Here is a 17,505-nt window from a genome sequence, read left to right as displayed (position 1 = left end):
GCTAAGACAAGAGTTTGGCATTGCATTTGATTATAAAAAAAAAACAACCTTTAACAATTAACACAATGTCAAATATCATCTAATTTTAGGTTTAAAAGCACTTTTTTAGACCATGATCTTTCTCCAACTGCAGAAGCACATAGAAAGGTGCTTTTGCCAACTCGAGCTTTTTCTAACAGCAATGCCAAACTAGGCATTAATGTTAGCCTAACTTCTACCATGGCCTAGTTTCCCTTCTTTACATTTTCTTCATTGCCCTCTTCTGTTTAGATCTACATGTGGAAAATGCCTGTTTTCATATTACTTTAATTTTCTTTAAGGATATTTAACTCATCTTTGTCAATTTGTCATGGCATTGAGGAGAAGAAAAAGAGTTAATGATGAATAATCTATCAATAAACTACATAGACTGGGCAAAAATCTCTAGATTAATAGCATAAGTATTTACACATTACACGAAACCACCACCTAAAAAAAATCAAGCAGTAAAAATTTAAAAACCAACATAAAAAACTCATCGACCAGACCCACAAAATTTCAAGCTAAGAAAACATAGAACAAAAAGGAGAGAAGAGGAACTAAAAACCCATAAAAACTTACTTGATGTGGGAAGGGTGAAGGATGGTAGTAACTTGCTAAAGATGAGAGAAGGGGATGAGAAAAAAATGGAGACTAGAGTGTATGGAGAGTGGAGACAGGATGGCTAAGAGAACGGGAAGAGAAGAGGGTGGAGATCAGAGAGTCTGGAGAGTGAAGACGAGATGGTAGAAAGAGAAACCAAACAAAGAGATGAGATTAGGCATTTAGGTTTAAGATTTTTTTAGTGTAAAATCTCTATAATACCCTTCAATTAGTTCGATTAGAAATTTTTCTAACCGAAATAACTTTACTAATCAAACTATCTTAACCGAATAAATCAAAAAATCGAACTAACTGAACCGAAAATATTGAACTCATTTCAATTCGGTTTGGTTTAGATTTACTCACCCCTATCTATCCCTATTAATGAACCCACACACACTTTCCTAGCCCACTCTATTTTTTTATATCAGATGGTTTAAATCTAGTGGTGGATTTGGACTTTAGCCCCAATCAGTTAGTCCAACATCACTTAAATCCTTCCCAACTCTAAAACCCAGCTCCAATTCCAACCCCCCTCCAATCAATTCCTTCTTCACTACTTTTCTTTATCCTTTCAACCGTGACAACCCTTCTCAAGAAACATCCTCCAAAGTGGATTCTAATAATGAAACTTGCCCTTCTTCTGATGGTGATTTTATTTCTATTGAAGAAGACTTCCTTGATTTAATTTCCAAAAATAGAAAGGGGAAGAAATACACAAAGAAGTTGAGGGAAAAAGGTATTAAAAAATTAAAAAAGAAAACTTTTTATTTAGTTTCAGCCACCGATCATAGAGAAGCTATAGCTACTTGGGATCTTGGCAAACAATTGGGTCTTGCTCTTCAGCCTCAATGTCATAAATAAATAATGCTTGATAATCTCGTGTTTATTGAGAAAAATACTGCACAAAAATAACTCCTAATTAGGTGCTTCTTGGAAGTTATGATTCATTCTTTGATACTTGTATATTCTTTCTTATGAATTTCGCTTGGCTCAATCCTTAGTTTTTCTATGTCTCTCTCGACTGGTTTAGAATCACTGTATCGCCCTGTTGACTGTCTATTTTTGCTTAATTAATTTGAGTCGCTGTCTTGTGGACTCTATTTCGCTTATGGCTATTTCTCTCTGTTCTATTTTAGGAAACTTAACTGGAAAATTTTAATGATGGCATTATTGAGCAGCTTTGGAGATCAAAAAATTTGGCTTTGCGTTTTTAGTCCTTCTTGTGGAAAATCTAGTGCCATTCTTTTTGTTTGGGATCGAAACTTTTTTTCTCTTAAAGAAGTTCTTTTTTAAAGGAGATTTATCATTTTTTCTGGTTCATGGATTGCTGAAAAATTTGATTGCTTAATAATTAATATTTTTGCGCCATGTGATGCTGGTGATAAGTTAATTCTTTGGGATGAACTTCTCTCCCTTCCCTCTGTTTTCCCAGATTGTTGGTGTTGAGCAAGTGCTTGGCTACCTTGATTTCAATTTTGTTGATCTCATGACCATTTTTCCATGCTTTTCGCCTATTTTCATCTTCCCATTTTATTGGCACTGATCTCTTCATTGAATCGAATTCAAAATTTGCTCTTTCATGGGTTGCCGATGTCACTCTAAGACCATGGAACCTATGGCTGATTTTAATGATATTGACCACCACTCAGAATTATTGGTAATGTTTTGCTTATCCATGGCTTTTGAGAAGGTAATTTCCTTGTAGACTCTCCTACCAATCTTAAAGTTAACCGAAGCTCTATGTTCTCAGCATTATGGTAACAACTAGTCTTTTTTGAATCATGAATTTTCTAGCTTCTGTTATCCATGATCTGTTCCTTCATTCATTCGCTGGTGGTATTTGATGACTGCTTTGATTCTTGAGCTATTTAGTTTCTTTGCTGCTTTTGCCTTTTTGATTCCCTGCTGTAGATCTTTTTTTGTTTTTCCTGTTACGCTTTGGCAATGTAATTCTGTATTTTTGCTTCACCATTATGCGATTGTTTCTAACTTTTGTTCTGCTTTTAAGTTGCTCTTTCCCTTCCAGCTGTTGTTTCTTTGCTCAAGTTTCTTGAGTTGTATATTTTGAACGGATTTGCTCATCCATCGGGTACTAATGTTTTGCTTAATATATTGTCTTTTCTTTAGCTGAGCACAAAAAGAAAAAAAAAAAAAAAACCACATGGCAGCCTTCAAATATTGGTGAATATAAATTCAACGTGGATGGCTCTACAAGAGGTAAGCCAGGTCCTACAGGCTGTGGGGGTGTACTTCGTGATGCAAAGAGGTACATGGTGGGCATATTTTTTGGGCCTCTTGGTGTGCAAGATTCCAGCTATGCAGAGATGATTGCCATCAACCATGCTTACGCCTGTATGCTTCCACACCTTATGCAAGTAATAATAAACTTATCATGAATCTGACTCTATAGTTGCACTCATTTGGGTGAAAAATCATGAACAAAGGCCATGGAACATTAGGCACATCTTTAATGAGATAGATGCACTGTAGAACACTCTAGAAGGGGTGGCATTTCAACATTCTTTAAGGGAAGGAAACTCATTCACAGACATGCTAGCCAAACAAGGAGTTGATGTTGAAACTATGTTCTCAGCTGGTAGCCTTATCTCTTCAAGCTTCTAGCTTTTAGTTCTTTTTTCCTATCCTATTTTTATGCTTATCATGCATTCTTGTGGTTGTTTCTAACAGTTATTGTGCTTTTGACATGTAATGTTGCATATTTGTAAGCTGGTATAAGTAAGTGCTTAGCACTCTGTTTTGTATCCTTTACTACCTTAAGCTGATTACTAATGAAAACCACTTTATTGGTTGAGCAAAAAAAAAAAAAATGTAAAAGCTTTCTTCCACTTGATAAGTATGTTGTAGGCTTTTTTTTGGGTCGAAAATATGGGTATGTAATAAGTGGTATTAGATACTATCTAGCTCTTCATTGATGTGTGACGTTCCATAAGAGATATCAAGATCAAGTTATATCTAGACTAAGATAAGTATTTTTTTTTTTATGAATGAAAATGTCAGTGTAACGAGAGCGTTATAAAATTGGATAAAGTAGAATATCACAAATCTCATATCAATAAGAAATGAGATAGATCTTGGGTTTATAAGCATAAGTGTCCTCCACTTAATAGACTTATCTTAGACATGTTTTTTGAATTAAAAACATAAATCCGTGATATATAATCCTATCACAATTTTCCATTTTCCAAAGAACTATTGGTCTTACACTTTTTTTTAACCATCCTTTGAGCGACAACATTTTTTTTGCTTTTGTTTATGCACATGTTATTTAATCAAAGATTTAAATGTCAATTTTTTTGTAGATTAAATTAAAGCATTTTTCATTTTAAATAAAAAAGTGTAATGCAAATGAAATACATCTTTTTCTCGAGAAAGTTGTCAGGTGTAGATTTTTTATAGTCAATTTTTTTGAATTATTTTCTTACATTTTATTAATAGTAATATATTTCAAATAAAAGGAGACCATAGCAAAATTTGACAATGACAATTCAAACAATATCAATATAACCCCGCTAAAACCAGCACGGAGTGATTTAACTCAAAATTACTAAAACTATACATGAGGTGAACCAGACCAAGTGCTATTCTTTAACCAAATCCATAACTTCAGCTAAAACTCAAAAACTCAATCAAGCTGGCATTGTTCATAAGCCAACGGCCCCTTTTGCCTGACAAGGTGTCCTTGGACACATGCAGTATTTTATTTTCAAGATATCTTGACCATTGGGTCATTGGCCTGCACATAAAGGTTTTGGAATTTTTATTACCGAAAGATTTTCCCTTTTTTTTATGTTAAATTCTCAGTTAAATATATACTATTAAATACACATGTGAGTAATAAAAAATTGCACTCCACCACATTGAGGTGGGTATATTTCTCTAGTATTCTTCTTTTTTGATAACATCTGTTTACTTCAAACGTGGGCTGCGGTCACTGTCCAACGCAAGACGGAACTGAACTTCTGAAGGATGCTTGCTGGTTCGTCGTTCTCAAAAAGCTAATAGAATACAGTATACTATTATATTACTAGCAAATATTTTTCGACCCCAATTATATAGAAAAGGCCAAAGTCGGCGAATAATTTAATTGCTGACTTACTCTTTAAATATTTATAAACCCTTTGTTCAAAGGTTTGGAATTTCAAAGTAAATGTGCTTTTCTCTCCGTGTAAGCCAATTGCGAATGGGTCATAATCATAATAATATCTGCAGCTCCAAAATTGGAAATTGCTAACGCAACATCGCAACAAATTAACGTCCTTTCTACAACGCCCTATAAATTGAAGAAAGCTTCAAGCTTCTTGTCATCCTCATTTCTTCTCATTTTCTCTATCTATAGCTTGACTGCTAACTCTTTCTTGTGTTTAACTAATCAAAACTCAGCTTTGGTTTTCGTCATTTCAATAGAAAATGGTAATAGCTGTTGGAAATTCTTTGTCACTCGTAGCAAGGAGAGCTGCTGTTGTGGTGATCCTGTTGCTTTTGATGAGCGACTGCCAATGCCGAGCACAACTTTCCTCTACATTTTATGACAAGACATGCCCAAATGCACTTAGGACCATTCGCACAGCCATCAGAACCGCTATTGCACGAGAGCGTAGAATGGCTGCTTCTCTAATTCGCCTTCATTTCCATGACTGCTTTGTTCAGGTACTTATATATATATATATAACAAATTAATTATGTCTTTTTAATTTATGTTCCTGCCCATATTAAATAAAAATCGCATGATCTTAACGGGGTCTCTTGCCTCTTATAATCAGGGATGTGATGCCTCAATCTTACCAGACGATGCCTCCTCAATCACAAGCGAAAAGAATGCACTCCAAAATAAAGACTCTGCAAGAGGTTATGAAGTCATTGACAAGGCAAAATCTGATGTGGAACACATTTGTCCTGGGGTTGTATCTTGTGCAGATATCCTTGCAGTTGCAGCCAGGGATGCCTCAGAATACGTGAGTAACTCCATACATTATGACCTTCCTCCCGACATCCAGATATCTAACTTGTCATCTTAGTTTGATTTCCCGTGTTGAAACTTTACCCTTACAACATCTCTCCTCGATCAACTCAGGTGGGTGGCCCATCTTGGAGAGTGAAGCTTGGGAGAAGAGATTCTACCACTGCTAGCGTTAGTCTGGCAACCAGTCAACTTCCTCGTTTCACAGCCAGCCTTGAAAGCCTAATCGATCTCTTTAGGAGCAAGGGCCTTAGTGCAAGAGACATGGTTGCTCTGTCAGGTTTGTGAAGAAATTATTTAACAAAATCCTTACGTTACACTTCGTTCTCCTTGTATACAGATAATAATAAATGACGGTTAATCCTTATGCAGGTTCCCATACCATTGGACAAGCTCAATGCGTTACATTTCGGAACAGGATATACAACAATGCAAGTGACATCGACGCCGGATTTGCTAGCACACGCAGGCGCCGTTGTCCGGCCACTCTTGGCAATGGCGATGGAAATTTGGCAGCACTTGATCTGGTGACACCCAATTCCTTTGACAACAACTACTTCAAGAACCTGATGCAGAAGAAGGGTCTTCTGGAGTCTGATCAAGTCCTTTTTAGCGGTGGATTCACAGATAACATAGTCTCAGAATATAGCAGGAACCCTTCTACTTTCAAGTCTGACTTTGCGACCGCCATGATCAAAATGGGAGATATCGAACCTCTAACCGGTTCAGCTGGGATAGCAAGGAGGATTTGCAGCGCTATCAACTAGTTGATGCATCCTCATATCTTTGTGGAAACTAAATCTGTTCCAATTTTAAAAGTTTTTTCTTCCTCAATTGTAGATGTGTGTGTTTACTGTCTCTCTTAATTTATTTATTCCTTTTATTCTTTCAAATGTAAACTTGTAGCAATGATTTTTTTTTTTCTATCTACCTTATTATATATGTAATCTTTTTAATTGAATAATCATTGTAATGAAAGAGGAGATTTATAGACTTCTGTTTTGCTGCATATTATATTAGAGTTAGAATTGTACTTGTGTTAATGTGCGGGGATCTTACATTTTTAAAAGATGGAATGAGTTTTGATCTTAAAAGGAAAGGAAAGGTCTTTTTTCACCTAATAGATATGTCTTAAAAATATCTTTTGAGTTGGAAATGTGTAGTATAAGATCTAATCCAATTTTTCAAACTTAAGTGGGAGCCTAAATGAGAGATATTGAGTTGAGTTTGGGTCCCTCTCTTCCATGGGTTGAAATAGTTGCACATGGATCCTACAAAAGAAATGTGATGAGTCTTAGATTTATAAGTAAAGATCTTCTTTCACATAATAAATATATATTTGGCACCTTTTTTAGATTGAAAATGTGAGCCCGTGAAATTAAGCTCTATCACAATTTTCCATTTTCTAAAGAACCGTTTTTTTTTTTTTTTGACTAAGCCAATCATGATTTCATTTGAATTAATTAGTAGGTACAAAAGAAGGCCTGAAAACCTTAGGTACAGCAACTGCAATCAACAGATGAGAGTAACTATCTGTTGCAAAGATCATAAGCTTAAGACGAAACCAGAGGGCAGCCCCTGCCTACAAAATGAACTGAACACGGTGTAGCTAAGAACAGCCTAACAAAAAAGGCAACTTATAAAAATAACTAAGCAATGAAGAACAGAAACAAAGTGAGGTATTCCATAACAGAGAGAAAAAGCTGCAGGTGGAGCTTAAAGCAAAGTCACTACAAGAAGAGAATGATGTGTTGTTATTAACACTATACTTTGACAAGAAAACTGCAAAAACCATTGCCCCTTCTAAAGATATGTTGAAAGAAATCATACCTAACGTGGCGCGTAAAAAGTCTAGCTTTCTAAAGAATTGTTGGTCTTTTTTTTTTTTCTTTATACCATCCTTTCAACAACAACATTTTTTTGTTTATTGTCATTTTGGAAGAGAAACTCACCCATGTTCATTCATAATACATCATCTATATATATATAGCCTAAACGTCTCTAAAATAGGAAAAGAATAAAGAAAATAAAATTCCTATAATTATGGTAATTCCTAATTCCTATTTCCTATAATTAGATTAATTAATAAAAGAATATTTACAGATTTCCTATTCTATAACACTCCCCCTCAAGCTAGAGCATAAATGTTAATCATGCCTAGCTTGCTACGAATGTAATCAACTTGAGCTCCATTTAATGCTTTTGTGAATATATCTCTTAGTTGGTCTTCAGTTTTAACATATCTTATATAGATGAACTTTTGTTGAACCTTTTCACAGATAAAATGACAATCAATTTTAATATGCTTAGTTTGTTCATGAAACACGAGATTATAGGCAATATGGAGAGCAGCTTGATTATCACACCATAGCTTTGTCGACAAAGAAGACTTAAGACCAACTTTCACTTAATAGCCAATACATCCATGCTACCTCACACACAATTTGAGCCATAGCTCTGTATTTTGATTCTACACTAGATAGAGATGCTACATTTTGCTTCTTACTTTTCCATGAGATAAGATTCCCTTCGATAAAAAAACAATATCTCGTAGTGGATCTCTTGTTAATCTTGGAACCTACCCAATCTGCATGTGGAAAACATTCAATATTAGTGTGCTCATGATTTCCATAAAATAGACCACATCTTAGAGCTCCTTTCAAATAACATAAGATTTGTCCCAAAGCTACCCAATGGTTAATTGTTGGAGCAGACATAAATTGACTTACAACATTAATAGAGCATGCAATATCAAGACAAGTCACTGTAAGATAATTCAATTTTCCAACTAGCCTTCTATACTTTTTAGGGTCTTTAAACGATTCACCATCTTTTTTTGTAAATTTCAAATTAAGAGTCATTGGTGCACTACACAGCTTAGCACCCAATTTTCCTGTCTCCATCAACAAGTCAAGAACATATTTTCTTTGAGACAAAAATATACCTTTCTTACACTTTGTCACCTCAACACTCGAAAAATACTTCAACAACCCTAAATCTTTTGTCTGAAACTAGGTCTGAAGAAAAGATTTGAGAAATGAAATACTTGTAGTGCCACTCCCAGTAACAACAATATCATCAACATACACTACTAATAAGATTATGTCAGTCTTAGACTGTTTATGAAACACTAAGTGATCACACTTACTCTTTTTCATCCCAAACTCCTAAACTACCTCACTGAATCTACCAAACCAAGCACGATGGCTTTGTTTCAAGCCATACAAAGATTTTTTAAGATGACAAATTTTTCCATACTCCCCTTAAGCAACAAACCCAGGTGGTTGCTCCATATACACTTTTTTCTAGAGGTCACCATGTAAAAAAACATTCTTGATATCTAATTGATGTAAAGACCAGTCATAGGTAACCGCTATAGAGATGAATAAACGAATAGGAGTAAGTTTAGCTACTAGAGAGACAATATCAGAATAATCAACACCATAAGTCTGGGCATATCCTTAAGCAACAAGATGGGCTTTAAAGTGAGCCACTGATTTATCAAGATTTACCTTTACAACAAATACCTATTCACACCAAATAGCTTGCTTCTCGGTAGGTAAATCTACCAAATCCCAAGTACCTTTACCATTTAAAGCCATCATCTCTTCTACCATAGTAGCACACTAGCCAGGATGAGACAAGGCTTCATGAACAGTTTTAGGAATCGAAACAAAATCCAAGGATGCAACAAATGAACTAGAAGAAGAAGACAAGTGATTATAAGAAACAAAAGAGGAAATAGGATAAGTACGCTAACGTTTACCTTTCGAAGAGTAATAAGGAGATGTAAACTAGGATCATGATCACTAGAGATTGGATCTGACAGCGAAAGGACTAGTAAAGGGCATGTGGCTTGATTCTTTGGTTGTTTAGAATAGACATGGACAATAGGTGGCCGAGTAAGTGCAGAAATATTTAGAGCACTGACAGAATGAGTTATAGTATAAACTAATAGATCATCTTCCTCCCCTTGACTATCATAACTAGAATAAAAGGAAAAGAAATGAGTATTTTCAAGGAAAGCGACATCTGCAGAGACAAGTTAGAGGTTAAGAGTAGGTGAATAACATTTATAACCTTTCTAAAGATGAGAATACCTAAGGAAAACACACTTGAGAGATTTTGGATCTAATTTTGTGACTTGTGGATGAACATCATGAACAAAACATGTACTACCAAATATCTTAGATTTAATAGGAAATAAAGACTTGGAAGGAAAAATGATAGTATAGGGAATATCACCATGAAAGACAAATGGGGGCATCCAATTAATCAGAAAACAAGTCGTGGAGATAGCATCAACTCAAAACTATTTAGGAACTTTCATCTTAAAATGAAGTACTCGGGTTACTTTAAAGAGATGTCTATTCTTTCTCTCAATAATTCCATTTTGAAAGGGTGTATCAATAAAAGAAAATTGATGGAGAATGTTATTCTGAGTCATATAGGATTCAAATTTATTAGAAAAATATTCTTTGGCATTATCACTTCGTAATGTATGCACAAAAACATTAAATTGTGTTTTTATTTTAGCACAAAAGGCACAAAAATTAGAGAATAACTCGAAACAATTTTCATTAACTATAGCCAAGTGACATGAGATAGAAGTCAACAAAAGTAACAAAGTATTTAAAACCAAACTTAGAAACAATAGGACAAGAACCCTAAACATCATAATGAACTAACTCAAAAGTGGACATCGCTTGCTTATTGACTCCAGAAACTAAAAGGAGACGATGATGTTTAGCAAACTGACATGACTCAGAATCCAACGATGATACATTTTGAAATTAAGGACATAATTTCTTTAAAGAATACAATGAAGAATGTCCTAACCGATAATGCACCTCAAAGGGGGTCAATACACTTGAACAAGTAATGGATCTCGACAGTAGACACATGAAGACTCATGACCTTTACCAACAATCTGCTTCGTCGTAAGATCCTAAAATAGACAAAGATCGGGAAAGAATGACAAACAACAATTCAAGACACGAGTGAGTTTACTAACAAAGATTAGATTAAAAGAAAACTTAGGTAGATTTAAGATATTGGACAACGAAATTAATGGAGTCGGATTGACAGTTTCAGGACCAAGATCACAAGAGGTTGACCTATTTGCTAAAGTAACATTAGAAGAGGTTGCATGTGATTAGAAAGTGGAAAATAGATTCAAATTACCTATCATGTGATTTGACGCACCAAAATCAATGACCCATTTGGATAATGAGGAAATAAGATATGTAGTGGAATTACTTGACTCAGCAATAGTAGTGATAGGAGAAGTGGTGGATTTTAATGATTATCGGTACTGAGAGAATTGGTCTAATTCATCTATGGAAACTAGAATAGTCTTATCAGAAGATGAAGTATTAGGAGCTTCAACATTTGCTGACTGACCTCATTAAGGCTTATTTTGGAGTTTCATACAAAAATGCTTTGTATGGCTTGACTCATGAGAATAATAGCACATAATTCCTCCTAACTTCTTACTACGACTATTAACATTTCAGTTATGATAGCCCATTCCCAATTCTTTATAATCACTCCTATTATTCTAACGACTTACAAAAGCATTGTTATTAGTTTGAAACAACATGGAGCTAAAGCTTTCTGTATGAAGTACTCTCGTAAAGGTGCCATGCAGGGAGGAGATCTCGGAACCATAAAGAATTTGAGATTTGACAGTCTCAAGCTCTAGAGGGAGACTTGCAAGAAAACTCAAAACCACCATTTGCTCCCATTGAGCTTGTTGAACCTTCACATCAGGACTACAAGGCAACATAACATTAAGCTCCTTATAAATTCTTTTAAAATATATAAAATAGGCTGTGAGAGACCTATCTTGTTTTTGTGCATGATAAAATGCTTTACATACCTCATAAATATGAGAGATATTTTGTTTACCAGAATATGAAAATCTAAATAATCCATCAACTCTTTAACAAACTCACAATGATTAAGGATGTTAATAATCTCACTATTAATAGAATTTTGAATCTGCAAGAACAATTGTGTACCTTCCCTTATCCAGGTTTGCCTTGTATTATCAGTAGGAGGATCATTAGTAATATGATCATCCTTATCCATGCTTTTTAAATAGACCTGAATTGTCTTGCTCCAATCCAAATAATTGGAACCATTAAGCTTATGCTTGGTGACTTTTGTCATCACAAGAATCACATAAGCCATTACCACTAATTTTTTCTCTAGCATAGGTTCTGTCATCTTAAAGACCTAGTAACAAAACCCAACAAGAGTACCAAACTATCTTGTTGAAACTTATCGATGTGAAGCCTAGAAGAGAAAAATCTTTGATGTGAAGACCAACGGAGAAGATCGAAGTGAAAATCTCTAACAGATGGCCCCCACATGCTGGCCTGTGGAATAGAACCAGAAACTAAAAGTGGCGTGTGACAGCCACTCACAGGGACTATAGTGGCAGGAATCTGGGAAGAAGCCAATCGACAAATAGGTATCCTCCTGGTGCCGGTTGTCAAATCAGATTGTTACCCTATATGGGTGACATAGATTTGGATGCACAAGAGAAATGAAGAACTTTATTTCAATGGAAATGAATATGCCAAAATAGCTCTGATACTATGTTATGGACGAGAAAACTCAGTCACTTTCATTCATGATACATCATCATTTATATATACAACCTAAACGTCTCTAAAATGGGAAAAGAAAAAAAAATAAAAAAATAAAATCCCTATAATATGGTGATTCCTAATTCTTATAATTTCATTAATTACTAAAGGGATATTTATAGATTTCCTATTCTATAACATTTATGTTTATGCATATAATATTTAATCAAGATTTATATGTGTCAACGAAAACATTTTTTTGTTTTTGTTTATGCATATATTATTTCATCAAGATTTTTTTTTGAAATGTTGAATTAGATTATATTCAAAAAGTCATACATAGAAGAAAATCATACATAGGAAGGGGAAACTCCCTGTTAACCTAAAAATCCACTTATAGCAAAACAAAACAAAAAGGAAACTGCACTACCCAAAAACCTATGATATCTCAAAAAATAAAAGATATACAACCCTTAACGTCCAAAAGGTTGATTCAACATTTTTCTTCCAATAAGAGAAAACCTAGGCCAACAAAATAAAAAAGAATGAGACTCTATACATGATAGACCACATTCATTAGACAAAAGAATCCAAGCAAAGGAACAAAGTAAAACTCCCCTGTATAGTGCCAAACCGCAAGAAACAGAAAACAAAAGACATCCCATGACAACCAACCACACCATTTAAGCTGAACCAACAAGGTTTTCAAGCCTTTAATGATTAACAGAAAAGTTGCCTGCATGATACCTAGCTGAAGCATGTGTAAAAAGATAGCCTACACAAAACCAGTGAAAAACCACAAAAACCAGGAAAGAAGAAAAAGCAACAACCATCCAACACCCCATTAACACAAGCCTAGAAATTTGGCATTAGTAATGTCATCACATAAAACCCAAAGTAATTCATTAGACCTTTATATCCCTGATTTCATAAGAAAATTGACAATCTCATTCGCAGACCTAGGAATTTTGTTGAAATTGATTTCCTTGATTTGCGATTTAAGGAAATCAACTTTCAACATGATGGGTGGCATTAGTTTCCAAGGAACAGAACATGGATCTTTAATCCACTTCATAAAATTTTCAAAGTCATTATCGACTATAACTTTGTGAGACACAACCCACTTTGATGCTACGAAAGTTTGCAAAGCGTTGCACATTGCTTTAATGCCAGCTTCATTAACATCTCATACTTTAATCGACATTGAGAAAATGATGAGAATGTCACCAGAATCGTTATGAAGAACTCCATCAATGCCTGCCTCCCCAAGGTTACTTTTGGAGGGCCCATCAAAATTAAATTTGAAATCTTTATAAGGAACAGTTTACCATTTGACAGAAGGCTTGGATGTTTTACATTTTTAGAGTCAACCCCATTATTAGGGAACCTTTTCAAGTCCATAATAGAAAAATTCAAGTCAAGTTATTTGGTTTTTGTCCACCAAGTAATGTGCAGCTTGATCACATCAAACACATGAGTATTGACCCACTATTTACCTTTGAACAACATCTCGTTGCGAGCTAATCAAATAGACCATGAAATAGCTAGTAATCTATATTAGAGTATTTTTTATTTTAAAGGAAAAAGTGTAATACAAATGAAATACTTCCTTTGTCTCAAGAAAGTTGTTACATACTCATTTTTTTGAATTATTAATAATAATAAATTTAAAATAGAAAGGAAACAATAGCAAAATTTGACTATGAAAATTCAAACAATATCAATATACCCCTGCTAAAACCAATATGGACATTGATCCGAAAGTTGACATCCCATAATTTTCATCAACCACCCAACACATGGTACTAAATTAATAAATGACCATATCATTTTATACAGAAATATGAAAGATGTGGTCTATCAACTTTATTACATTTTATCTATACTAGTATGTCAAAGGATTCTTGAGTTGATGTCATGAAATAGTAGTTCATTTGATGAGATTACCAAACAAGAGAATATAAATCTATATTATAAATATCATTTTATCTTGATATAATATTTAAAAAAGTTTTTAAACTATTTACGAAAATTCAAATAAATTCTTTTATTTTTATTGTGTTGAATCAAATTTTTATATTTTTATTTTAAGTCAAATAAATTCTTATATTTTTATTTTGAATCAAATAAGCTCTTATGATTAGTAATTGATTTAGTTAAAATGACATTGATCATTTTGTGTCATGTGAAACTAACATGACATGCTAATATGTTAAAATTGATGATGATGTGGTATGCTGATATATCATAATTAATGATAACGTGATATACTAATGTGGTATGATAATATGAACATGTAACATTTTTCACTTTTCATATCAACATTATATCAATATCATGTAGATATAAAATAAAAAATTAATATTTTAATTAATGACAATTAGTTAACTATTAATCATAAAGACTTATTTGATTTAAAATAAAAATATAAAAAATAAGAATTTATTTAAATTTTTTTAAATAATTCAAAAAAAATTTTGAACATTATACCTTCTATCTTTCGCTGTGAAGTTGGCCCCATCTTTTAATTATCAATCAATAAGTTAAAAGAATTACGCATTTCTTCTATTACATAAACTGCCTTGTTTTTTTCACTTACAACTTCATTTAAACTCATAAACTCAAGCAAGCCGGCAGTGTTCATGAACCGACAGTCCTTGTTGCTTGACAGGTGTCCTCGGACACGTGCAATATTTTAATTTCAAGGTCATTTGCCTGCACATAACGGTTTGGGATTTTATCAAAAGACTTTCATTTTTCTGTTAAATTCTCAGTTAAAATGTATTATTAAATACTCAAATGACTAAACCTAAAAAATTAAAAAATTACGCTCCGCCGCTTTCTTGTTATTTTGATAACATCTGTTTACTTCAAAACGTGGGCTGCGGTCACTATCAAACGCAAGACGGAACTGAACTTTTGAAGGATGATTGCTGGTTCGTCGTTCTCAAAAAGCACTAGTATATTACTAGCAAATATTTTTTGACCCCAATTATATAGAAAAGGCCAAAGTCGGCGAATAATTTAATGGCTGACTTACTGTTTAAACGCTTGTATGCCCTTTGTTCAAAGGTTTGAAATTTCAAAGTAAATGTATTTTTTACTCCATGCAAGCCAATAGCGAATGGGTCATGATCATAAAGAGAATAGTAATAATAATGACTGCGGCCACAAAATTGGAAATTGCTAACGCAACATCGCAGCAAATTAACCTCCTTTCTACAACGCCCTATAAATTGAAGAAAGCTTCAAGCTTTTCGTCATCCTCCTAATTTCTTTCTCATTTTCTCTAGCTATAGCTTGCTTCTCTGTTAACTCTTGTCTTGTGTTTAACTAATCAAAACTCAGCTTTGGTTTTCGTCATTTGAATAGAAAAATGGTAATAGCTGTTAGAAATTCTTTGTCACTCGTAGCAAGTAGAGCTGCTGTTGTGGTGATCCTGTTGCTTTTGATCAGCGACTGCCAATGCCAAGCACAACTTTCTTCTACATTTTATGAAAAGACATGCCCAAATGCACTTGGGACCATTCGCACAGCCATCAGAACCGCTATTGCACGAGAGCGTAGAATGGCTGCTTCTCTAATTCGCCTTCATTTCCATGACTGCTTTGTTCAGGTACTTATATATATAACTAATTAATTATGTCTTTTTAATTTATGTTCCTGCCCATATTAAATTACAATCGCACGATCTTAACGGGGTCTTTTGCCTTTTATAATCAGGGATGTGATGCCTCAATCTTACTAGACGATGCCCCCTCAATCACAAGCGAAAAGAATGCACTCCAAAACAAAGACTCTGCAAGAGGTTATGAAGTCATTGACAAGGCAAAATCTGATGTGGAAAACATTTGTCCTGGGGTTGTATCTTGTGCAGATATCCTCGCAGTTGCAGCCAGGGATGCCTCAGAATACGTGAGTAACTCCATACATTATGACCTTCCTCCCGAGATCCAGATATCTAACTTGTCATCTTAGTTTGATTTCTCGTGTTGAAACTACACCCTTACAACATCTCTCTTCGATCAACTCAGGTGGGTGGCCCATCTTGGACAGTGAAGCTTGGGAGAAGAGATTCTACCACTGCTAGCGTTAGTCTGGCAACCAGTGAACTTCCTCGTTTCACAGCCAGCCTTGAAAGCCTAATCGATCTCTTTAGGAGCAAGGGCCTTAGTGCAAGAGACATGGTTGCTCTATCAGGTTTGTGAGGAAATTATTTAACAAAATCCTTACGTTCCACTTCGTTCTCCTTGTATACAGACAATAATAAATGAGGGTTAATCCATATGCAGGTTCCCATACCATTGGACAAGCTCAATGCGTTACATTTCGGAACAGGATATACAACAATGCAAGTGACATCGACGCCGGATTTGCTAGCACACGCAGGCGCCGTTGTCCGGCCACTCTTGGCAATGGCGATGGAAATTTGGCAGCACTTGATCTGGTGACACCCAATTCCTTTGACAACAACTACTTCAAGAACCTGATGCAGAAGAAGGGTCTTCTGGAGTCTGATCAAGTCCTTTTTAGCGGTGGTTCCACAGATAACATAGTCTCAGAATATAGCAGGAACCCTTCAACTTTCAAGTCTGATTTTGCAGCTGCCATGATCAAAATGGGAGATATCGAACCTCTAACCGGTTCAGCTGGGATAATAAGGAGGATTTGCAGCCGTGTTGACTAGTTGATGCATCTCCTTACGTGTGGCATGTACATTTGTTAACAACAACATTGAAAGTTGCCTCTTCCTCAATTGTAGATGCTGGTTTCATTTCTCTTCATTTATTCCTTTCATTCTTTCAATCGTAAAGTACTCGTAATAGCGTTTTTTTTTTCCTGATCCTCATATATGCAATTTGTTGAATTGAATAAAAAACCTCTTCGTTTTGGGACACTAATATCTGTTCCATACTTGGACTTTTTGCTTTGTAGTAGCTTATAAAAAAAATTAGGATTCTTGCCTGCTGTGTTGCCATTGCATTTGAAGCAGCGTATGTAGTGAATGTAAAAAGTAAAATTTATCGCAAATTGAATTTAGTTCAATTCAATTTAGTTTAAAAAAGAACACACAAGTTGAATCTGAATTCAAAGTAATTTGAATCTATATTTACTTTTTGATTGAAACTCAACAACTTTTGAAGTATGATTCACTTTTGTTTGAAAGTTTTTCATGACATTACTCATAAATATTAAATAATGCTTTGCAAGTTTGGAACGAGCTTCTAAATATATTACATAAGGAATATATTTATAAATTTTTAATATGAAATTTAAAATATTTAAATAAATTGATATAAAATTTAA

At 34.4% G+C, this 17,505-nt stretch overlaps 2 protein-coding genes and 1 pseudogene across 2 annotated transcripts; 2 read left to right on the top strand and 1 right to left on the bottom strand.

Annotated features, from left to right (window-relative positions):
* The first annotated feature begins 5,052 nt into the window (after positions 1-5,052).
* Positions 5,053-6,517, top strand: LOC18609928 (peroxidase 5-like). The gene is made up of 4 exons (XM_018114502.2): positions 5,053-5,292; positions 5,406-5,597; positions 5,717-5,882; positions 5,975-6,517. The coding sequence occupies exons 1-4, from the start codon at positions 5,053-5,055 to the stop codon at positions 6,367-6,369; spliced, it is 993 nt and encodes a 330-aa protein (XP_017969991.2). The 3' UTR covers positions 6,370-6,517.
* A 4,645-nt stretch (positions 6,518-11,162) lies between these two features.
* LOC148764335 (uncharacterized) lies at positions 11,163-11,797 on the bottom strand (annotated as a pseudogene).
* Positions 11,798-15,527: 3,730 nt separating this feature from the next.
* LOC18609926 (lignin-forming anionic peroxidase-like) lies at positions 15,528-17,120 on the top strand. Its single transcript, XM_018115086.2, has 4 exons — positions 15,528-15,814; positions 15,922-16,113; positions 16,233-16,398; positions 16,491-17,120. Exons 1-4 carry the CDS (start codon positions 15,575-15,577, stop codon positions 16,883-16,885), a joined length of 993 nt encoding a protein of 330 aa, XP_017970575.2. The 5' UTR covers positions 15,528-15,574; the 3' UTR covers positions 16,886-17,120.
* The last annotated feature ends 385 nt before the right edge of the window (positions 17,121-17,505 follow it).

The sequence above is a fragment of the Theobroma cacao genome, chromosome 2 (assembly GCF_053813885.1).
Source record: "Theobroma cacao isolate CCN51 chromosome 2, ASM5381388v1, whole genome shotgun sequence".
Lineage (NCBI taxonomy): Eukaryota > Viridiplantae > Streptophyta > Magnoliopsida > Malvales > Malvaceae > Theobroma > Theobroma cacao.
Note: the sequence above shows the minus strand (reverse complement) of the source record. Positions and strands in the feature narration are given on the sequence as shown.